The sequence below is a fragment of the Typha latifolia genome, chromosome 4, assembly GCF_019914945.1.
Source record: "Typha latifolia isolate L0001 chromosome 4, TyphaL0001v2, whole genome shotgun sequence".
Classification (NCBI taxonomy): domain Eukaryota; kingdom Viridiplantae; phylum Streptophyta; class Magnoliopsida; order Poales; family Typhaceae; genus Typha; species Typha latifolia.
The window spans coordinates 5174950-5198582 of record NC_133089.1 but is presented as its reverse complement, the minus strand read 5'-3'; the positions used below and the strand labels follow the sequence as shown (position 1 = coordinate 5198582).

The 23633-nt window shown below is 36.8% G+C and overlaps 1 protein-coding gene across 4 annotated transcripts; it reads left to right on the top strand.

Annotated features, from left to right (window-relative positions):
• The first annotated feature begins 314 nt into the window (after nt 1–314).
• On the top strand, nt 315–22510 carry LOC140787129 (callose synthase 5-like). 4 transcript variants are annotated; one of them, XM_073135901.1, is made up of 42 exons: nt 317–578; nt 733–833; nt 3498–3619; nt 3705–3801; nt 3990–4100; nt 4278–4406; nt 4519–4611; nt 5332–5423; nt 5512–5644; nt 5726–5863; nt 5937–6013; nt 6116–6203; nt 6287–6415; nt 6503–6617; nt 7396–7730; nt 8891–8943; nt 9037–9097; nt 9196–9277; nt 9355–9404; nt 9540–9626; nt 11741–11863; nt 11942–12037; nt 12139–12222; nt 12300–12460; nt 13377–13500; nt 13627–13721; nt 13817–13940; nt 14033–14184; nt 15401–15510; nt 15626–15751; nt 15823–15891; nt 15985–16174; nt 18306–18417; nt 18497–18616; nt 18699–18814; nt 18905–18988; nt 19812–19924; nt 19994–20223; nt 20491–21288; nt 21579–21629; nt 21728–21913; nt 21991–22510. In XM_073135901.1, the coding sequence occupies exons 1-42, from the start codon at nt 362–364 to the stop codon at nt 22219–22221; spliced, it is 5805 nt and encodes a 1934-aa protein (XP_072992002.1). In that variant the 5' UTR covers nt 317–361; the 3' UTR covers nt 22222–22510. The 4 variants fall into 4 exon arrangements, with proteins under 4 accessions (XP_072992001.1, XP_072992003.1, XP_072992002.1 ...); XM_073135900.1 differs by having other exon boundaries at nt 315–578; nt 19812–20223; XM_073135902.1 differs by lacking the exon at nt 15823–15891 and having other exon boundaries at nt 316–578.
• The last annotated feature ends 1123 nt before the right edge of the window (nt 22511–23633 follow it).

The following is a 23633-nucleotide window of genomic DNA, read 5'->3' as shown; positions in this document are numbered from 1 at the left end:
CGTCACCCCCAACCTCCCTGGCTCTCTCTCGTTTTATTTCTCCTTCCTTCGCTCCTCTCTTTTCCTCGTCTCTCTCTTCTCAGTATTCTCCTTCCTCGCCCCTCTGCCTTCTCGTCGCTTTCCTTCGCGAAGGGTCTCATCAAATCCTATATTTCGAATCCTATCAATGTAATCTATCTCTTCTCTTCTCTTACCATTTTCCTGACGATTTCTTTGATCGATTTGTGCAGGCGAGCGAGCTCGGCAGCGGGGATAGCTGTATATAGGGTTTCGATCTTTATTCTTGCTTCTTGTGGATTTGTCCGATTTATGAGGGATTAGGAAAGAGGAGTGAGAGAGATCAGGAGACTGAGAGGAGGAAATGGCGGAGTCGTCATCAAACTCAACGTTGTCGGGAATGCCGGAGCCATCGGGACCGCAGGGGCTGACGAGGAGGTCATCGAGGAGCGCGGCGATGGCGACATTCTCGATGGAGGTGTTCGACAACGAGGTCGTGCCGTCTTCACTCAGTAGCATCGCACCGATCCTTCGCGTTGCCGCCGAGATCGAGCCTGAGCGCCCTCGCGTCGCATATCTCTGTGAGTCCTCGTCGCTTCTCTCTCAACGCATGGGTCTATTTGTTCAAGAGCGAGATCATAGTGGTCTCCTTTTTCTTTGTTGTTTCCATATTTTTTTCATGTCGATAGAGAGCTGATATTTTGCTTGCATATTTCTGAATCTGGGGGAAAAAAGGTCGATTCTATGCGTTCGAGAAGGCGCATCGGCTGGATCCGAGCTCGAGCGGACGTGGAGTTCGGCAGTTTAAGACAGCTCTCCTGCAACGCCTGGAGCGGGTAAGAATTTCCTATTATTTACTTAAAAATTTTTAAGCCTTTTTCTTTCATATCACCACCACCTTAAATTTCTCCTTATTGCAAGAGCATCCTCCCTTCTGACACGAAAAAAAAATGACGTTTAACAATTTATTAAAAAAAAACTGAAAGAAATTCGATAAAATAAGAGGGGATCGTTTTCTGCAAATGTAGAAATTGATTTACCGATATACTTAAGAGGCGCTTACTTTTTTTAAAAAAAAAAGGTCTAAATATAGTAGTGATATGCAACAGTTCCTTCTTATTCGGTACTATGACACGACGACGATTATTTTAGATATCCTTCTGGTTAGAGAAGAGCTATGGCGTCCTTCTCCATGATTGCGGCGTGAATTTTTTTATTCCTTTCTCAATTGAGATTATTAAAGTATTAAAAAGAATAAGAAAATCTGGGGTTGGAGAAGACGCTGTCAGCTTCTTAATTCCCTGTCAATATTTAAAAATTAGAAAAAAAATTCCTGACAGCTAGGAGTACGGCTAATGGCCCAGGTATTCTAGGAAAGTTGTTCAGGTGATTAGGGTATTTCGGTCTTTTAGGCAAGAAATAAACGGCTTTGTTGTATTTAGCTACAAAAGGGTGGAATGTCAGCCCCTTAGCGGTAGCGGCATCCTCACTTTGTAACTAGTTTTAGGGCTGGGAAACTTACGGGAAGTCGCGAACACCGTGCGTGGATTATCCTCTGCTCCAGCTGTGGAGTATTAATGGAAGGTTAGTCATTTGAAACCCTAGCTGTGGGATTTTATCAAAAGTTTATTCTTGAAAATAAGATAAGGTTAATACTTGAATCTTAGGCCCAAAAATATGTTTTCCTTTGGAGAATCCAGTCCTCCCAGATCAGTGTTACGGAATGCGGCGGAAATACACGCGCTAGGTAGGTGCATATGCAGATGCACATGTCGTCCCGGTTATGCATATTTATCGAATGCATTAAATTTAGAGTTAATTACATTTATGTACCTTTCAGCAGAAAAAAAAGACTGGATAGATGTAACTCTTAAATTACGGAGGTGCATCACTAAACCCTTCTGTCAACGTTCACCGTTCCCTAAATTTGAATAACTAAATAAATAGACAAGACCTGCCCTCTCTTATACTCTCCTTTCATTACTCCTCCTTTCGGCCAGTCTCTTTTTTCTTTTTTCTATCTTACTTCTTTTCTTCTTGGAGAAAAGAATTTGTGAATGAGATATGGAGCGATATAAGAACTGGGTTTTGAAAGAATGGAAGAAGGTTTCAGGGCTAGAGATTTGGAGAAATTACCATAGAAGCCACTAATGGAGAAGATAAAAAGGAGATGTGTGTGGGGGACAAGGTGATTGATATGAGCATTTATCATGAATCACAGTTAAGAACGGAGCCGCACAGAGACAAGAGGGGCCATTGACCCCCTAAAATTTTAAATTTAACTTAATGGAGATTAGATAATCCTAAGTAATCGTGCGATAATCCTCCCCAAAAAGTTAGGTTGCCCCTCCTGTAGAGAATTTACGCTTTATTCTAAATTATAAAACGATTAGTTTGTACTCTTTAAATTCCAAAACCTAATGGAGATTAAATAGTTGCATTGTGTAACAAATATTCGAAAAGTTGAGTTTCTAAAAAGACTAAAATATATAGTTATAATGTTATACACAAACCTTTATATTATATTAAATAAATTAATAATTATTTAATAAATATAAATTTAAAATCAATATTTATTTTGACCCTATATGAAAATCTTGGCTCTGCCACTGGCCAAGATTGAGGTGGAAGAGGAGAAGAATGGGGGAGGGGAAAGAAGGGAGAGTGAAAGAAAAAAAAATATTTTAGATATATTTGCTTTAACTGACTAAGTCAAACCTTCTTCCATTGTCAAATCATTTTTAAGTAATGTAGAATTATAATTTTGTTATTCTTTCAAGGGCAGGTTTTAGGATTCTAATAGTGATTTAAGAATTGCATCTGTCCACATATTTTTTTTCTTCGGAGGGTAAAAGTGATACCAAGTTACAATTGACTAATTGAGAGAGTTAAAATGTAATGAAATCTTTCATTTCTTAAATAAAAAGAACCATGAAGAAAAAGGACAGGTAAAAAGACTATCTGAGGAGCTATTTAAGTTTTATACAACACAAGATCATCTTGAAGTTCCAGGAGCTAATGAAACAAGTAAACTAGAAGGTACAACAATGCAACTTTATCAATGTCTATATTTCATATATCTCGCTCTTATGAGTTATGCCACAGATGGGTATTTATTTACCTAGTGTCCCCCTCGTCATTATGTTCTGAAAGTAATGCGCCTAGTGATTCATAGCGCAGCAGTTGAAAATAAAGGATGAGGGGTCGACAGGGTATCACTGTGGCATGGACCATATATTAGAAAATTGTTCTCAATTATGATTTTTAGAATAATATTTGGTAAGCTCTGCGGAACATGCATATAATGTTCATTGGGTGAGCTTGGACTTCTGTAGTAATTATAGCCTTCAGTGTGTTCATAATCTTAAGAGTATAGGTTGGTAGCTCTAGCGAGTGCTCTACGACTATGATACACTTGCTAAAATTTTTACAAATCCCATGAATGCGAGATAGGAATAAACAGGATAGGAGAAGAGATATGACTCAGATTCATGTTGCAGGATAATACACCAAGTCTTGCTAAAAGGGTAAAGAAGAGTGATGCAAGAGAAATCGAGAGCTTTTATCAGCAGTACTATGAACACTATGTCCGAGCTCTGGACAAAGGCGAGCAAGCTGATAGGTGAGCACACTATTTTTTATGTTTTGATCTTCTAATGTTCCTTGATTTTGCTTCTGGAGATTAATGATGTTCAATTTATTGACAGAGCGCAACTTGGGAAAGCTTACCAGACTGCTGGAGTTCTTTTTGAAGTACTCTGTGCAGTCAACAAGACAGAAAAAGTGGAAGAAGTTGCTCCTGAGGTTAATTAACAATTATAATACAAAATGCCTATTGAACATGTTTTCTAGTTTCTACAAAAAGAAAGATCTTGTTCCCTTAATATGCCTTTTTCTTTTGTTACTTTCTTGTTTAATTTTCACTTTATGTTTAAGCCATCATCATGCAAATTGTTATTATTGTCCTATTTATTTTGTGGTTAACTGAGCAGATTATTGCTGCTGCCAAAGATGTACAAGAAAAGAAGGAAATTTATGTCCCATATAACATTCTTCCCTTGGATGCTGCCGGTGCTTCACAATCTATAATGCAACTTGAGGAGGTATCACATATCATGCTAACATTTCCTCTTACAAGCATCAGTAATTGGTTAGTTGTTATTGGTGCTATTGTTGGGTGTGCTAGATTTTGGCCATGTGTTAATTAACTGGGTAATCTCGTCATATCTGATGCCCTACAGGCAACACATGTTGTCTTACTGTTGCATTGTTCTTGACAGGTTAAAGCAGCTGTGGCTGCCCTGCGGAACACGCGAGGTTTGAACTGGCCATCTTCTCTCGAGCAGCAAAGGCAAAAAACAGGAGACCTGGATCTGCTTGATTGGTTGAGGGCAATGTTTGGGTTTCAGGTTTGCTGACTATACATAGGAGACGTTTATACTTTATACTTTATATTTTCATTTTATCTTATGAATAATTAAAATTTTCTTTATTTTCTAACTACGTAACATTTGTGTCCAGAGGGACAGTGTCAGGAACCAACGAGAGCATTTGATCCTACTGCTTGCTAACGTTCATATAAGGCTGACACCCAAACCTGAACCTCTTAATAAGGCATGTGCATTACTTCACTCTTCATTGCAATTATATATGCACTCGGCTTCTATTGTTTGATGCCAAGTAAGATAGCCATGATGTCTGCATGTGCTTGTCTAAGACATTTCACAAACTGTAAATTCTTCCTACCTGGTCTCCCCTTCTGCTGACCCGACAAACTACAAAAAGAACAAGGAAAAGATTTTGCTGACCAGTCGCATATAAGATGACTGAAACAGAAGAACTTGTGAATTATGTCAAATTATCATAACTAATATGGGCCATAATAAAACCTGGTTGGATAAATAGTTATGATTGATTTCCAGCTGCATAAATACCTGTTGCTCCAAAACCAAGATATTTCATTCCTCAATTTTCTTTTGTTTTTTGATCCTACAGATCTAGTTTACATGATATGGACGACCTGAAAGACTGATTAGTTCTCTTTCATGGATCACTTCTGGTTGAATTGGATTACATGCCTCTTGCTCTAGCACAAATTATTTCTTGCCTAATGTTTCTTCTGATGATCAATGGTAGCAGTTCAGAATATTCACAATTTAGGCCTAGTTATGTACTCACAAAACTTTGCACAATGGAATTGTGAAATTGACATTTTGATGCATCTACAAAGAATTTAAATTATGTTCTTTAATCATATATTTTGATAAGAATATTGATCTTGCATGCTTTGCACTCAATCCCTGTTAATTTAGCTAATCATTTCTTCTGACACAGCTGGATGAGCGAGCTATAGATGCAGTCATGAATAAGCTATTCAAGAACTACAAAACATGGTGTAAGTTCTTGGGACGCAAACACAGTTTACGGTATGATGTACTGCAACTCTGTTTTTGTTCAATCTTCAGTTATGCTCTTCCTCATGTACCTTCATGCTCATAAGCTACTCGACTTCAGACTCCCTCAAGGTGCACAAGCACAAGAAGTGCAACAGAGAAAGATACTCTATATGGGTTTATTTCTTCTTATCTGGGGTGAAGCAGCCAATGTTCGCTTTATGCCGGAATGCCTTTGCTACATCTTCCATAATGTAATTAATCTTTCATAGTTCTTTGTCCTTCATTTGTTTCTATAAAATTTTAGTGCATAAGCGAAAATGTAATGTGTTTAGATGGCATATGAGCTACACGGTCTATTGGCTGGTAATGTCAGTATTGTGACCGGTGAAAATATCAGACCTTCATACGGTGGGGATGATGAAGCTTTTTTGAAGAAAGTAATAACGCCAATTTATCGTGTAATTGAGAAGGTATGTCTCTAACCAGAAGATCAAATAGATGACTAATTACAGTGATAAGCAAGTGATTGTGCTGATTTGCCAGGAAGCCAGTAAAAGCAAAAATGGAAAAGCACCGCATTCAGCATGGTGTAATTATGATGATCTAAATGAATACTTCTGGTTTGTGAAGAGTTCTCTTCCTCCAAATATTTTGATAAATTAGGTTGGTGTTTCTTTTAATTTGATATTCAATTAGTGAATTAGACTGTGTGCTATACTCAGGTCATCTGGTTGTTTTAATTTGGGATGGCCTATGCGTGACGATGGTGATTTTTTCAAATCAATAGGTGAAAGGAGGCCCACAGTTCTGGTATGGCATCAAACTTGTAGTTATCAATATCCTCACATAACAGTCTCCAAAATTAAATGTGTAACTGCATGATTGATCTGCAGGCTGGACATTCATCTAAAAAAGTTTCTAATAAAAGAACAGGGAAGTCACATTTTGTTGAGACTAGAACATTTTGGCACATATTTCGAAGTTTTGACCGTTTGTGGACGTTCTATATATTGGTGTTACAGGTACTAATATGTGGATATCCTAACTGGACCATTTTCAGCTATAGTGAATCATTTCCATATACATATCTAATGTTAGAATTTTTACAGGCAATGGTTATTATTGCCTGGAGTGGCTATCCACTGACGGAAATCTTTCGAAAGGATATCTTATACTCTGTTTCTAGCATTTTTGTAACAGCATCATTTCTTCGCTTCCTCCAGAGTATGAATTCTTTCGCGACTACATATTATCCTGTGGCAGACTTATATTTTCTTTATTGTTCTTTGAAGCATGTAATTAATAATGATACATATGGTACTATTCAATTTTGTGATGATTAAATGCTTTGGGAAAGAAAAGTATAGGACAACTATCTGCCTGAATTTGCACCTTTACATGTCAGATGGTCGTAAAGGCCATGTAATACACATTTAATGGAACAATTATCCTGTATATTTTTAAATTTTCAACTTCTCAATTGGCTTCACATTTACCTTACATGAGGTGCTATTATTTTTTTTTTCTTTAGTAGGTTTTTGCTATTATAAGTGGGATCCATAGTGTGCATCTTAACACTGGGATGCTGTCTTACTACTGAACAATAGAAATAATCAGTCAAAACAAACAATAGAGAGCTTATTTTATCAGAACAGTTTTCATAGTTTACATTGAAAAATGTGTGCAAGTAGCATTCATGAGTAATTTTGAGCTGCACTTATGAATAGGAGTAATGCCATGCGGTATTGATAGCAAGAGATTGTATCTCCCTTTGCTATTCTGCGCATTTTTAGAACAATTTTCTGCCTTCTTAATGAATCGAACTGTAATGGTAAGCTTTCCAGCCACTACTATAATCAATGATATCATATTACTGTATGAGCCATAGCAGACTGATGAACAGCTGTTCTGAGATTCAGACATCGATAGCATTTGTTTTCATTATCTTGATGCTTCCCTCTATTTGTTAGTTGACTTGTATTATTTATTCTATACCCAACAGGTATTCTGGACCTTGTTCTGAACTTCCCTGGCTTTCATAGATGGAAATTTAGTGATGTTCTGAGAAATATTCTCAAGATATTAGTTAGTGCTGCATGGGCTGTTATCCTTCCTCTCTTCTACATTCATTCTACAGGAAACATCAATTTACCGGTGAAAGATCTGATAAATTGGCTTCCTCAAGTGAAAGGAGTACCTCCTCTATATCTTATGGCTGTTGCAGTGTACTTGCTCCCAAATTTGCTAACAGGGTTCCTGTTTATATTTCCAATGCTTCTAAGGTGGATAGAAAACTCAGACTGGCATATCATTCGATTTCTTCTATGGTGGTCTCAGGTACAAAAATACAAAATTAACACTCTTAGTGTACTTCCTTTTCTGTTGCTGAGTTTTTTTTTTCTGGAGAGAAGTTTTACTTTTTGTGGAGTAAGCAGCAACAAATTGATTAAATTAGAATGATCTGTTATCACAAGCAAATTTCACAAATTTAATCTGCATGCCATTTGGTCTTTTTACTGCTTGAGTATGGGCATTTTATTGATAAGATAGATTAAACATATAGACATCTGAGCATAACATTGTTCTCCAACTTATGAAAGCAGAATTACCATTATTATTTTGTAATTGTGCCTAGTTCTGTATATAACATCTAAATTTTTTCGAAGGGCCTAGATATACAACTCACTGAAGTATAACTTGATTTACTGTCTCAACATTTTGATAATAGAAAAAAATGAGAAGCACTTATCTAATTTAAATGCTTTTGAACTGAAAAAGTACATTAAAAGATCTCTCCCTCTGTCCCCTCTCTCCCCTTCGGTACTTGTGCTCATATTTTCTTCCTGTCATCCACATTAACTTCAACTTTTAGAGCAGTTGACTAGTGGTATCAAAATAGAGATTTGGAGTGTGATCCTTTACCAAGTCTCTATAGTTTAAAATATAAATCCTAATCCTTTTAAATGAAATCCACTCTTTGGTTCTCTCAAAATGTCTCAAACCCATAAATGAGTTTGAGTTTTGAACATAAAAAATAAAACATACCATAGTGGATAGCTTTTACTGATGGTCATCTAGCTACTGAGGATATGATCTATTGTTTTGCGATTCTCTAGAGTATTTGGAAGGCCCGAAATAATCTTTTGTTCCACAAGGTTAGAGTAGCCCTATCAATGTGGTGAAGGAGAGCAATTTGAAGCTGAAGAAATATTGTGAGCTGCATGGTGAGTACGTAGCTTTGAATGTGTCGGAGAGAGGTATTATATTGAGATTGCCGTTTAGAAAAGGAGTTATTTAGGGGGCATGGCTACTTTTATTCATCATGTTGCTACCAACTCTAATAGATTTATGCTTTTATAGTAGTTAGTGTGCTAATATAATGCAAATGTTCAGTGGACTGTATTGTCATATCTTAAGATGGACTATTCCATGTGGAATCTATTTGTTCTTTAAATGATATCATCTACTAACTGCATAAACTAACTAATTATTTGCAGCCACGAATTTATGTTGGAAGGGGTATGCATGAAAGTCAGTTTGCCCTTTTCAAGTAAGATTATTTTATCACCATTTTGTTATGTATTGGTTCCTTTTTGTACAGGAAAATCACCACTAATGTTCTTGCTCCATTCCTTTTTTTCAGGTATACACTGTTTTGGGTTTTGCTGTTGTGTTCGAAATTTGCTTTCAGCTTCTTTGTCCAGGTAATTGTTTCTTTTGAGTCCAACCTTGAGGATAGAACATAATGTAAAACCCATAGTGAAAGCAAGAACATTTTTCTTATTTTATTGCTTTCTTGCAGATCAAACCTATGATCAAACCAACCAAGGATGTAATGAATGTTCATAATATTCATTATGCCTGGCATGAATTCTTTCCTAATGGTATTAATTCCTCTGATTTCCTGCATGCGTTTAACCTGCTATGTTTGCTTTATAAATGGATTTTTTGAACTTTGCAGCCCCAGACAACATTGGTGCTGTTGTGTCCATCTGGGCCCCTGTGGTCTTGGTTAGTGCGGCTAATAAACTTTCTCCCTGCCTCTTTTGAAGGACAATTTATGATCTTTTCTACTTTTCTTCTAGTAGTAGTCAATGTGTTTGACCTAAAAAGTCTATTGTATGTAAGAAGTCTTCTTCTTTGCAGGTTTATTTTATGGATACACAGATATGGTATGCAATCTTCTCTACATTATATGGTGGTGTATCTGGAGCATTTGGGCGACTAGGAGAGGTAAAGAAAACTAAGAATATAGGTGTCTTGCATTATTTGCTTTCCCGTCAAGTCAAGTATTTACTTCATCTTGGAGAAGTTTATGAATTTTCTTTCATTGTGACAACAGAAATATAGAGACAGATAATTTTTTGATTCATACCATGTCGTTTAACATATTAATCATCCTCCTAGCTGCTTCTTTTCTCTGTACATTAGTATGAATTATTGGATGGACTGGCCAATGTTAATTTGGCTGCAGTTTCATTCTGTAGGAAGATACATCATTATGCCTTTTTGTTTCCAATCAAGGACAATAATGATTTTTCTCTTCAATTTTAGATGTAGTTATCTGATGTTTACATGACAACTCTTCTTGTTTGTGCAAGATGTTCTAGGACAGATTTCCATATTATTAATTCAGAATAATGCCCTAAAATTTCTTTGGATTTTGTTGATTCTTACATTTAATAATGTGGAGGTTGCATTGCTATGAAGGAATAGTATATTCTTCCCTTTACTTGCCAAAGTGTGGTTTGTGCATGTGGAAGCAAAAGAAGCTACGGGTTCGCATTCCAAGCTTAATCTCATTGATCAGCCAGCCTCTATTAAATAAGAGGTGTGCCTACAAGGAAAGTAGATCAATCTACATAAAGCTATACAAGGGAAAGTAGATCAATCAGCATAAATCTTACAAGGAAAATAGATCAATCTGCATATCTACATTTTAGGGGAATATATTAGGCACCCGCCTATTTCCTAATATAGAACAGAGCATACTCGATGACACCCCCCGCCTCAAATTGATGTTGGGAGACCAACCAGCAGCAATTTGCCAAGTACTGATGCTGCTGTTTAAACGATCCATGAGATTAGCAAGTGGGATCAATTCTTGTTGAATTTGCGGCCTAAATATGAAGTTGCTCGTTCGAACCTTATAAACCGTGATGCTCCACTATCTTTAGATGTTTGTTTGAGTGAACTCCTGCTGGAGGAACAACACACCAGAACTCAAGTTGCTATGGATCACCACAGTTCTTCCAATGGGCCTCTGACTGTTGCTAAGTGATTCAACTGGTACCTTGCTTGTGACAATGTCTGAATATTCAATCCAAAAATTCAGAAAACTAGAATAATAATCTTGAATGGATAGATCTCCATGACAGAACCCTGCAAGTTCAAATCCAAGTTGAAAATGATGAGCAGAGTTGTCTAGGTTATAATTTATAAACCTTCTTCAGATAGTCCCACATGCCCTTAGCCGTCTTGTAAAGACGCAGACTAAGAACAATATGAGGTTCCACATAGCTCAGGGTCCAGGTGACAACCCTGGCATCCTTGATCTCCCATGAGGCCTTGCTAGCCTCAATACCTTCACACTTGATGTAACTATCAAGGTGACCCAAAGCTCCTTCCCTTTGACAAACATTTTGAACTGAAACTCCTAAGCAGAGTAATTCTTCTCAGTAAATCAAACACAAAAAGAGTCACCCTTGTTAGACATGATAAGGAACACAAGAGATGAATAACACAAATCAGAGAGTAATGAAATAAGAAAATATTAATCTCAAAGCCAGAAAAACAACGCCACCACAAAAGAGAACCCCAAGATGAAGGATTTTGCAGAAGCAGTTGAAGAGTTCAAGAAAGCTCTGATACCATGTTAGAAAACAAGGTAGGTTTGCATTCCAAGCTTAATATCATTGACCAGCTAACCTCTATTAAATAAGAGGTGCCCTAGAACTATGCAAGGTAAGCATAGAGCTATACAAGGAAAGTAGATCCATCAACATAAAGCTATACAAGGAATGTAGATCAATCAGCATAAATATATACAATGAAAGTGGATCAATTTGCATATCTACATTTTTAGGAGAATATATTTGGCACCCATTTATTTCCTAATATAGAACAACAATACTCTGACAGATGGTTCTATATTTGATATTCTAACACATACATTTTCATTACTATCTCACTGGATTAAGCGCCAGATAGTCACAGACACCACATCAGCTTTGCTGACTGTTCACTCTCTAGAATAAACTATTCTTACTTTAGAAAATTCCATGGTTGTTTAATATCATTATGGTGGTGGAATCTTAAATTTTGAGCTCTTAAATTTACTTTGACAGATACGGACATTGGGCATGCTGAGATCACGATTTCATTCTCTACCCGGAGCCTTTAACACATATCTGGTGCCATCTGAGAAGACTAAGAAGAAGAAGTTTTCTCTCTCAAAGCGTTTTGCAGAGGTTGCCAATCAAGTTAATATGCTTTGTGAACAATATATAATCACTTGAAGTTTGGAGACTAACATGAATGCAATTTAGGTTTCTCCAAATAAAAGAACTGAAGCTGCAAAATTTGCTCAATTATGGAATGAAGTTATATGTAGTTTCAGAGAAGAGGACCTGATAAGTGATAGGAATGGCCTTTAACTTCTTAATATATTATACTTTTCTTTTCCTTCCTTTTAGTTGGTATAATGCAAGTATCAAACTGATGTTCTTCTCTTTTGTAATCCAGGGAGATGGATCTCTTGCTAGTTCCTTACTCTTCAGATCCCAGCCTGAAGTTAATACAATGGCCACCATTCTTGCTTGCTAGCAAGGTCTTTATCACACTCTTCTGTCTCTTGTTTTTGTGAGTATGGATATTTCCATTTCAATCTCATGGCTGGTTTTGCAGATTCCTATTGCCTTGGATATGGCAGCCGAATTTAGGTCAAAGGATTCTGATCTTTGGAAACGTATCTGTGTGGATGAGTATATGAAATGCGCTGTGCTAGAATGCTATGAGTCTTTTAAACTTGTTCTTAGTCTTCTGGTTGTTGGCGAGAATGAGAAAAGGTCTGTTTGAACTTTCAATTCTAATCCTGTCATTTAATTCTAAGAAAAGTCACTGAATTGTAGTTTTTCTGTCGTTCACATGTAAGATATGCTTTTCTTTTTATTCTATGTCTAACTACTATAGATCAGAGAGCTTAGCTGCATATTGATTTTAAGATTTACTTCTTTTGCTGCAAAATGTTTAGCTAGAAAGAACATGGTAGATATTGTACGGAAAAAAGACATCTGATGTGATGAATGACACTACTGTTGTACTTCGTGTTGCATAGTCAATGCTTGTGCATGTATAGAAAATAAGAGAAGCCTAACTAGTTGTGTTTAGTAATTTTGTTAACCCTTTTGCACTTCTTCATGAGTTATGGAATAATTATTACAATGGACCTTCCAATTATGAATTTGGGTTTGTGACCATCCTATCCTATATTATTAGATCTCATTTCCTCAGGTGAGGTGTAGTCAATAATTTTGTCGTAAGAGATTGATGATGTAGCTTTATAATGGCTAGAATGCCAAATTCCCTGTTAGATTTCACTTTCTGCATCAATTACTTAAGAGCTACCTGTTGCTTGCCGCATCAATCCGACTGGAGTTTAAGTTATAGGAAAAAGAACCTCATTGTCTTCTCTTCAAACTTAGGGACCAGTGGGATTATTTGGCATGAAGCATTGATCTCACTGAAGACTGGCTGCTAGCTGGAGCATTAAATGATAGTGTTAACTAGTATATTGATTTAACAAATTTAGTTCAAGTTAGTATTGTTACTTAAACTTATACTTTAATTATGTAACTGTAATCTCATCAAAGTCTCATTTACTTCTGTCTCACCATCTGAAATATGACTTAACTTTTTTTAGCAAGGAAAACTTTTATCTTATTTCCTTTCACAACTTGACATAATTTCTTATCTTTGGGGCAGGATTATTGGCATTATCATTAAAGAAATTGAAGCCAACATTGCAAGGAACACATTTCTTGCCAATTTTAGAATGAGTGCATTGCCTGTCCTGTGTAAGAAGTTTGTTGAGCTTGTGGCTATCTTGGTAAAGTCAACTATAAAGAAGACTCATTTAGTTCCTAAGACCCTTTTACCATTGATTACTGACATATCCATATTTGAGTAAACATGATATAGTGAGGATCATTAAAACTATTATCTTGTCTTACAGAAAGAAGGTAATGCCTCAAAGCGTGACACTGTGGTACTCTTGCTGCAAGACATGTTGGAGGTGGTTACTCGAGATATGATGGTTAACGAGATCCGGTATGTTTTTTATAACCGTGGCTGTGAAAGTATCAAAACTTCTGAGAAATTAACTTTTTAACATGCTCATTTTGAATAAAAAATAATAATCTCAGAGAACTCATTGAGCTTGGCCATGGTAATAAGGATTCTGTTCCTCGAAGACAACTTTTTGCTGGTACTGGTTCAAAGCCTGCCATATTGTTTCCTCCTCTAACCACAGCACAATGGGAGGAACAGGTTCCTAGCATCTAAAACAATAATTACCTTTTGTAATTAAGAGATTATATTTTGGTAATGATGAAAGTACACTCACATTTTTCCCTATGCAGATTAAACGCTTGTACCTCCTATTGACAGTAAAAGAATCTGCCATGGATGTACCTACAAATCTTGAAGCTCGGCGAAGGATAGCATTTTTCTCAAATTCTTTATTCATGGACATGCCACGTGCACCTCGAGTTCGCAAAATGTTATCATTCAGGTTAGCAATTCTAGTTCCATGAGTCCCAGTGTTTCTTTCAAGAGAATGAACTTGTATTATTTTCTGTGATGTGGGCTATGGAAGATATATGCTAGATTCTTTTTTTCTCCAGGGAAATCAATGCAAAGAATAGCAAGTTGCACATGCTGCTTAGTTCGGCTATATTGATTAGCATGACAAATCGATAGCGCATAAGAAAATATACAATCCTTAATGTGCAAATGTGACAATTATATTGTATTGCATTCTATATAGTTCTAAGCTTCTAGTCAAATGGTTTTCTGTCTATACATGTACGGATGCAGGTGCAACAGAACACAATTTTTCACAGGTAAATTTGTCAAACTAATTGTTTTCAACAACAACAAAGCCTTCAGTGCCAAGCATTGGAGTTTGCAAGATAAAATTTGCACATTGAATTGTCATCTTTGATATGATTTCCCTACGTGCGAAAATGGTGAGAGTTGAGAAAGATGAAGCGTGCATCACACTCCTCCCATCCCTCTTTTCTAATTTAGAAAAGGTTGGTTCTTTCCTTAGTAATCTAAAAGAAGTTGACTGAAATGCTAAAGACATAGGTACTATTATCAGAGATGGAGTTCTGAGGAAAGTAGAAACCTACGCGTAGATTATGTGCACTACATATTCTTGTATTTAGTCAATGATGTTTATAGGAATCTTCTAACATTAATACTTTTCTAACAAATTCTGTTGTGAATGACTGAAATCTGGCAATTGACTTTGTGCTAGTGATATCCAAAGCTTGTTGAGAAATTGGGTCAAATCCTTATACAGTTTTGTACATGCACTGTTATTAGGCCAACAATTGGTTAAGTAAATGAAACCCTTCTATGTCACCCATCATTTATATTAGTGAAATTTGGAAACCTGTCCAGCTTAATTTTACTTTTACCACTACAATTGGAATATTTTTTGGTTGTGCAGTAATTTAAAACTCTAAAGATATTTTTTTTCTTCATATATTATGTTGCATACCATTACGGACTTAACGCAAGAAAGTTTTAGCACATTTTTCATTTCAGCCTATAGTAATCTCTATCTTATGTCCACTGGCATACATTATTGAAATCTGTCAGTTCTTCATAATTGTGATATGCACCATGAGTGATACTGTGATGCAGATCTATAATATTTCATCATTCATTTGTTAAAGTTTTATTATCTTACTGCCCCATAATATTTGTGAGCTTGGCAGTGTCATGACCCCATACTACAGTGAAGAGACTGTATTTTCTAGAAATGATCTTGACTTGGAGAATGAAGACGGTGTGTCAATCATATTTTACCTACAAAAGATCTTTCCAGGTTCTGAGCTTCATCCTTTTCTTTTATCTGGATGTATTAGAAATATAAGATTTGTGATATAAACTCATTACTCGTAGGTTAATTTTGTTGGTTTTTTATTAATCAATGATAATAGATGAGTGGAACAACTTCATGGAGAGAATTAATTGCAAAAGAGAAAGTGAAGTTTGGGGAAATGAGGAGAATGTTTTACAACTTCGTCATTGGGCCTCTCTTAGGGGGCAGACACTCTGTAGAACAGGTAACTATCTTAAATTGTTTGTTGTTATGGTCACTAGATTAGCTGCTTCTTACAATTCCTCATTTGGGCAGTTAGAGGAATGATGTACTACAGAAGAGCTCTGAAGCTTCAGGCTTTTCTTGACATGGCTTCAGAGAGTGGTATTCTCCTTTAATTGTCCTCATAAAGCAATACTTTTTCCTCATTTTTCCTTTTTACTGATGATTGGTCTTCATTTTCCTACTGGCCTACAGAAATATTAGACGGATATAAGGCAGTTACTGATCCAGTGGAGGAAGAAAAGAAGAGCCAAAGATCTCTATCTGCTCAACTTGAGGCCATTGCGGACATGAAATTCACATATGTTGCCACCTGCCAAATTTATGGCAATCAAAAACAGTCTGGAGATCGCCGTGCCACGGACATTTTGAATTTGATGGTCAAGTAAGACTTTTATTTGAGTTTAGTCTTGAAATTCTTTCTTGTGATTATAGTTTCATACTTTCATTCTTCAAGACTCTTCTATTACATTAAGTTAGACCTTGAACTCCTGTTCGTAATTACACTTTCTTTCATATGATGCTTGATGGGTGTTGTCGATGGTCATTCTCTTAATAGAATCAGCACGTACATAATTACATTTTGTGATTTGTCAATTTACTTAATGAATCTGATTGTTTAGTTATATATTTGCACACTCTCATTTCAGTGGCCCTGGATAGATCACCATCAAAACTGAAATTTAAGAAGTCTCCTTGAAGGATTTAGAAATAGTCATTGCAATGAGTTAGCATAAGTGATGCCCCAACCTGCAAAGTACTTGGGCGGGCTAGTCTGATATGTATTATAAATTTATAACTGAATCTGGCTTGGCAAATCAGACTGGTAAGTATTGCCTTATCTGCTCCAAAATCAGGTAGCTCATGAACACAGGGTTAGGTTCAAAATTTGATCTTGTCTACTCTACATGAAATTATGGTGGTAACTTTCCCATTTTGATGCTTCTATCAGTCACTATAAATTAAAGCAGATACTACCTAAAAAGAAAGAGGAGAATTTGGTAAAGAAAATACCAGCTAGGAGAAATTACTCTACTAGAATGAGATATCGTGTTTGGTAGTAATCTAACCCAACAATGATCGTGCTGGTAGCATACCAGCACGTGGCATGAGGGATGCCGCATGGCACCCCTCCTAGCAACGATCTGCTCGCCGTCACCGCCGACCTTGTTGTCACTCACATGCCCGAGGTTGTTGATGAAGGCGTCGATTGCTCCGACACGGATGCCCTAGCCCCAGCTCAAGGAGGAAGAAGGCTCGAGTGGGTTGGGTCGGGCCAGTTTCGAATAAAAACTTAAGTTGCGGATGACCATTGGTACCTTCATTGGTGACCTTGGGCATGCGAGCGACGGGCGACGACGAGATCAGCAGCAACGGGGAGCAGTGACAACGAGGTCAAAGAGTAAAAGTGAGCAGTCTCCCTCTTTTTCTTTTCTCTCCTTCTCTTGCGGCATGTACCATGCCTGTGGCTCAGCCATCTTTGATCTAACTAGCAATGGTATCTTTTTACCAAACTTGAATCAAGATTAACTAGAGAAAAACTATCAAAATCATAATCTGTAGACTGTGTGCAACTAATTTCTGAAATTGTTAAGTGAAAGATTTTTGGTAGAAACCAAGGCAGAAATATTGATATTGAATACTATAAAATACAAGTTATTGTGAGAATGATTGCATATTTAGAGCTGTTAGCAAACGCCTGTCCATGAAAGTACAGCAAAATAAATAAATTCAACAAGAAATGCCCAAATCAAACAATTGCCTATGTTTGTTTTGTGGAACTTTTGCCCAATCCAGAAACTTTTAGAAACACTAATGACATCTGGCAAAATTCTTGAAATCAGGTTAAGTCACTCTCTTTATCTCTGCTCAAGCAGAAGTACCTCCAATTTTCCATGATCTTGAAGCAAAGATTATACAACATAGGCACTTTCTAATCTGTTAATATATAACTATCTGGTGTGATAGAGTCAATTCATTTTAAATATGTGAAAAGTGCCAAAAGAAAAATAATTATACTTGATTATCAGTTACCTTGACAAATAATCAGCAGCTATAAGAGAAAGGTTGTGGTAGTCTATTAAATGAGTTTTTAGACAAGACATGAATATAAAATCCTATGTAAAAACTAAAACCAAGTTTACCACATCGGGCAGCAGCACAAGCTTTACAGTGACTACAGTCCATTGGCTTTTTGCTTCAAAAGAAATAAGGTACTTTATTACTTCGGTGCTTCTCTTTGTCATATATGTTCCAAATACAACATAAAATGCTCTAATAAGTTTGAATGAAACTGTAGCATTTTTCTCCTCATATCTAAATATAGCTTAAGATTACCTCGATATGTAAACATTGAAACTTCCTAAGGAGCTATGTAAACACTTGGATATTATATGTACTGTTACATGCAACATTAACTTGTATTTGAAATGAAACATCTTTAATCAAACAATTGTTGTTACTGTGAATTCTAGTTTCTACAGCAAGTATATTTATTTTCTGCCATAAAAATTCAGTTATCCTTCCCTCCGGGTAGCATATATTGATGAAGTTGAAGAAAGAGATGGCGACAAGGTGCAGAAGGTGTATTATTCTGTTCTTGTGAGAGCTGTCGATAATCGCGATCAGGTAACCATATATCAGAACTAGATTCTCTCTCTTGAGAACAAAACTCAAAGATAGTGATGTCTGATACTTCATATGGAAGGAAATCTACCGCATAAAGTTGCCAGGAGCAGCAAAGGTAGGTGAAGGAAAACCTGAAAATCAGAACCATGCAATAATCTTCACTAGGGGTGAGGCACTACAAACCATTGATATGAATCAGGTAGAAGAAATAAGTTTTGCAGTTACTGCAGGTTACTCTTGTAGTCTTATAGCTTGTTCTGATAGAATGATGAATTCTTCAGGACAATTATCTGGAAGAGGCTCTAAAAATGCGTAACCTATTGGAAGAATTTAATGAAGATCACGGAGTGCGACAGCCTACCATTCTTGGTGTGCGTGAGCACATATTTACGGGAAGGTAGTATTGCTTTTCATCAAATGAATCCACTTTTTAACTAGCCATTAGCACAAAGGTAGACATCTGATGTCGCTACTATTTTCATTCCAGTGTATCATCTTTGGCTTGGTTTATGTCAAACCAGGAAACCAGCTTTGTGACTATTGGACAGAGGGTCCTTGCAAACCCCTTAAAGTAAGTTTATCTAGTTTATCTAATTTGTGATCTAGTAATTTAATACTGCACTGCAGGTACGACGATTCCTGCAAGATATATTAGGTGCATTGTTCTAAGTGCTATATATACACTTTCAATTGGATCCATCTCCCTAAATATAACTGCTGCAACTTAATTAAAACTTCAATTCACCAAAACAATCATATACTCAAGAAAAAGACAAGTTGTAGCATTTTGATAGCTGAGAAAAAGTAGTTCTCTTTTATTTGTAATAAATGAACATAAATATTTAAAACATTTAAGAAGAAAAGGAAGGAAAATAAAGGGAACTTTTCTTGGTTGTCTAAGCCTTTAATACTGCTTAAAAAATTCTAGTAGCTGGGATTACTGTTACTTTGTCCTGATTTCCTCGTCCTCTTTTCTCATACTTTTCATCAAAATCACTACTTAAAAGAGGCTGATTATTCTTTCCTGAATGCAGTTTCCTTCAGTTGCCAATAAGTTCCACAAGGAAATATAGTCTCCCACTTTTATGCCTAATATATTGCATGTTATTTGTAATTTCACTATCTAAAAGTTTCTGCTGATGGAGAACGATGGTTTTATACTTTTATAGTCTAACACTCCTCTCACTCTGGGCTTGAAGAGGGTCAAGAAGTAGATTTTAATTAAATGGGTGAAGGTTTCATTTATTTTAAATGACAGATAGGCCTAGCAGGATCCGAACTCAGGTTTATCCTAAGTTTTGACAATCTACTGATTTGTTTTAAGTTTTATAAGCTTCCACTGCATTAAGAACAGTTCATTGAGACAATACTAATAATTACTTTTATTTGAACAGGGTACGGTTTCACTATGGCCATCCAGATGTGTTTGACAGGATCTTCCACATAACTAGAGGCGGCATTAGCAAGGCTTCCCAGGGAATCAATTTAAGCGAGGATATATTTGCTGGTAATTTTTCTATATTTTGTAAAGCTTTATTATATTTGACATATAAGCTGGTCGTAATACTGTTTTCAGGTTTCAATTCAACATTAAGACGTGGAAATGTTACCCACCATGAGTACATCCAGGTCGGAAAGGGTCGTGATGTCGGGCTTAACCAAATTTCACTTTTTGAAGCAAAAGTGGCCTGTGGCAATGGGGAGCAAATACTCAGCAGAGATATCTATCGGTTGGGTCATCGCTTTGATTTCTTCCGCATGCTGTCATTTTACTTTACGACTGTTGGATTTTATGTCAGCTCAATGGTAATGCCCATTTCCTTGCTTTAACTTGATCTCCAAAAATAAAGTAATAGGACACCCTATGTTGATACTTTTTCACATTATAATTATACTGAACATCCAACACGCCAGTGTTACACTAGAATTGAAGAATCAGAGGAATATTAAATCTGATTCACTTACTCATGGAACATATATTATGCTTGCCATAATTGTTGCTGATGACTTACTAATACCTTCATGCTTCTGCCTCATTTCTTGATCTCTGAGTTTCTTTATTGATCTATGCAGATGGTTGTTCTTATAGTATACATCTTCTTGTACGGAAGACTTTACTTGTCATTAGGTGGATTGGAGAGTGCAATTATGAAGCAAGCAAGAATGAGAGGCAATGTTGCCCTTCAGGCAGCCATGGCATCTCAATCTATAGTCCAATTGGGTCTATTAATGGCGTTACCAATGTTTATGGAAATTGGACTAGAAAGAGGATTCAGAACAGCTTTGGGTGACTTCATCATCATGCAGCTTCAGCTGTGCTCAGTGTTCTTTACATTCTCTCTAGGAACAAAGTCGCATTACTTTGGGCGGACGGTCTTGCATGGTGGGGCGAAATACAGAGCCACAGGTCGAGGTTTTGTAGTCCGACATGTAAAGTTTGCAGAGAATTATAGAATGTATTCAAGGAGCCACTTTGTCAAAGGGTTGGAGCTGATGGTTCTACTGATAGTTTATCAGATATATAGCTCTGTGGCAACCGACTCTGTTGCTTATTTGCTTCTTACGTCATCGATGTGGTTCCTAGTTGTTACGTGGTTATTTGCACCATTTCTTTTCAATCCGTCCGGTTTTGAATGGCAGAAGATCGTTGACGACTGGGACGACTGGACGAAGTGGATAAATAGTCGGGGTGGAATTGGTGTGCCTGCAAACAAAAGTTGGGAATCTTGGTGGGACGAGGAGCAGGAACACTTGCAGTCGACAGGATTCTTGGGGCACTTTTGGGAGATCGTTCTCTCTCTCCGATTCTTCATCTTCCAATACGGAATAGTATATCACCTTAATATTGCCAATGGCAACAAAAGCATCATGGTGCGTCTTCTTCTTTCTTCTCAATTTCTAATCATTCTGTTAAGTACCGATTAAAAAAGTTCTCTTGACAAGTTTTATGTTGACCACCAAGTAATGATAGGAAACCTTTATCTGCTGTAAGCATATTTTAGTTTGTTGGGCAAATGATACTCCATGCAAGTCAATAACATGTTCCTTCTTTGAGCGTTCTCACGCTCAACTTGTAATTAGGCCATTGTGAAGTTGGATTAGGTTGATATCATGATAATACAAATAAACCACACTAAGTATGCACGTTTACTTGTGCTCAGGTGTATGGCCTATCTTGGTTGGTTATTGTTGCAGTGATCCTAGTTTTGAAGGTCAGTTATTTGTTGAATAATTTTTTTTTTACAAAAAAAGATCTCCCTGTCCAATATTTTTACTTCCCTACTTTGCTTAACGGGAGTTTTTTCTGTAGGTGGTGTCCATGGGAAGGAAGAGGTTCAGCGCCGACTTCCAACTCATGTTCCGGCTTCTCAAGTTATTCTTGTTCATCGGTTCCGTAGGGACTTTGGTCGTCCTCTTCACCCTTCTCAATCTAACAATAGGCGACATCTTCGCCAGCTTACTTGCTTTCATTCCAACGGGATGGGCACTGCTGCAGGTAACACCTTCAGTCATATCATAGGCAGCTTCACGAGCTTCATTTTAGGTTGTCATTATTGGTATCTCTTGGAGCAGATATCGCAGGCGTGCAAGCCAGTAGTAAGGACATTGGGACTCTGGGGCTCTGTTAAGGCACTGGCAAGGGGCTACGAGTACATCATGGGCCTCGTCATCTTCGCGCCAGTCACGACGTTGGCGTGGTTCCCATTCGTCTCTGAGTTCCAGACAAGGCTGCTGTTTAACCAGGCGTTCAGCCGAGGTTTGCAGATCTCTCGTATCCTGGCTGGTGGGAAGAAGCAGAGCTGAGATTCCGAGAGCATGGGGGAGTAGAAACACTCTTGGAGCGAAGGCAGAATTCGGCGACACCTCTAGAGAGAGGAAAAGATGTGTCTCCAAGTGCCGAGAAAAGTAGATCAACGGCATTTTCTTTTTTGCTGATATATCTTGAGAGATGCAGCATCCATGTAATGTACCATCCAACCATTGATTGCGTCATATCTTTTGATTGTGTGTACGTAGCATCTGTAGAAACGCCTAGACATTAAAGGGGATTTTTAATTAATATCAGGTAAATAAACACCAATTATTTTCCTTACTGTTCGTTCTGTTAGAATGACAAGTTAGTGCAATCTGAGAGCTATAAGTGGTCAAATGTTGGGGTATACAAAGTAGAGGTTTTACATGTGAACGTTTGGTGAAAAAAAAAAATAGTGAGGAAAGTGCTGGGTGTTGTAAAGAAGTCTTAAACAAGGTTTTGAGATTTCAAGAAAGGCATAGATTTACTGGTCTTTGATAATAATTGAATCTCTCCAAAGTCAAACTCAATTGAATCCAAACCCCAATGTAACGAGGTTGAAACCGGATTGGTTACGGACCAAATAGTGTTTAACTATATTTATATTCATATTTTTAGTTTGGATACAGATTCAAATATGAATATTGGATGGATAACAAAATTTAAAATTATATCATAATTAAACGGATATGGATAATTTTCGAATAGAGAATCGGATCTTAAACGAATATTGATTGAATTTTAAATGAATTATAATTTTTTATTTAGATATAATTAATACAAAAATATAAAGAGTTTCACAAAAAATAAACTTTTTGTATGTCAAATACCTATAAAATTAGAGAATTAATCTTTACAAATAATATATAATATATCATTAGTAACAATATCAATATTCACTATTTAAATAAGTAAACTAAAAACTGTAAATTATTCAAAAAATTATGCGGGTAAACATATATATGATATTTGTATCCGAATTTGAAATTATATTTGACCCGTATCCGGATCGGTATCCGAGTTTTTTTTCAAAAATTCTATCCGTATATGAATTAGATAAATTTTTTTATTTGAGTCTGAATCGATAGCGAGTCGAGTTGGAGATAATCCGATCTATTTTCACACCCACCTAGAGGGGCTGAAGGGCTGCCGACTAGAGGATATCTAATGGGGCTAATTGAAGGGGAATGTGTTGGCTCTCATTCGGAATCAATGTACCCTTCGACAGTAGTGATGGAGAAGGTGGCAACGCTAGTCAGAACTGAGATCATCGGTGATAAGGATTGTTTTGAAGATAGAGGCGAAAGAGAGGGGGAGGAAGATGGAGGAGAAGTTGAATGGCTCGAAGGAGGAGAGGAGAAAGATAAAACATTGGATTGGCTGAAACGGAAAGAAGAAGAAAAGAGAAAGTGGGAGAAGAGAA

Excerpts from the sequence above, each read along its gene's own strand:
- LOC140787129 (XM_073135900.1), top strand. The coding sequence starts at position 362 with ATGGCGGAGTCGTCATCAAACTCAACGTTGTCGGGAATGCCGGAGCCA. Across the intron at positions 834-3,497 it reads TCCTGCAACGCCTGGAGCGG|GATAATACACCAAGTCTTGC; the intron begins GTAAGAATTTCC and ends TTCATGTTGCAG. Across the intron at positions 9,278-9,354 it reads GCATGAATTCTTTCCTAATG|CCCCAGACAACATTGGTGCT; the intron begins GTATTAATTCCT and ends TGAACTTTGCAG.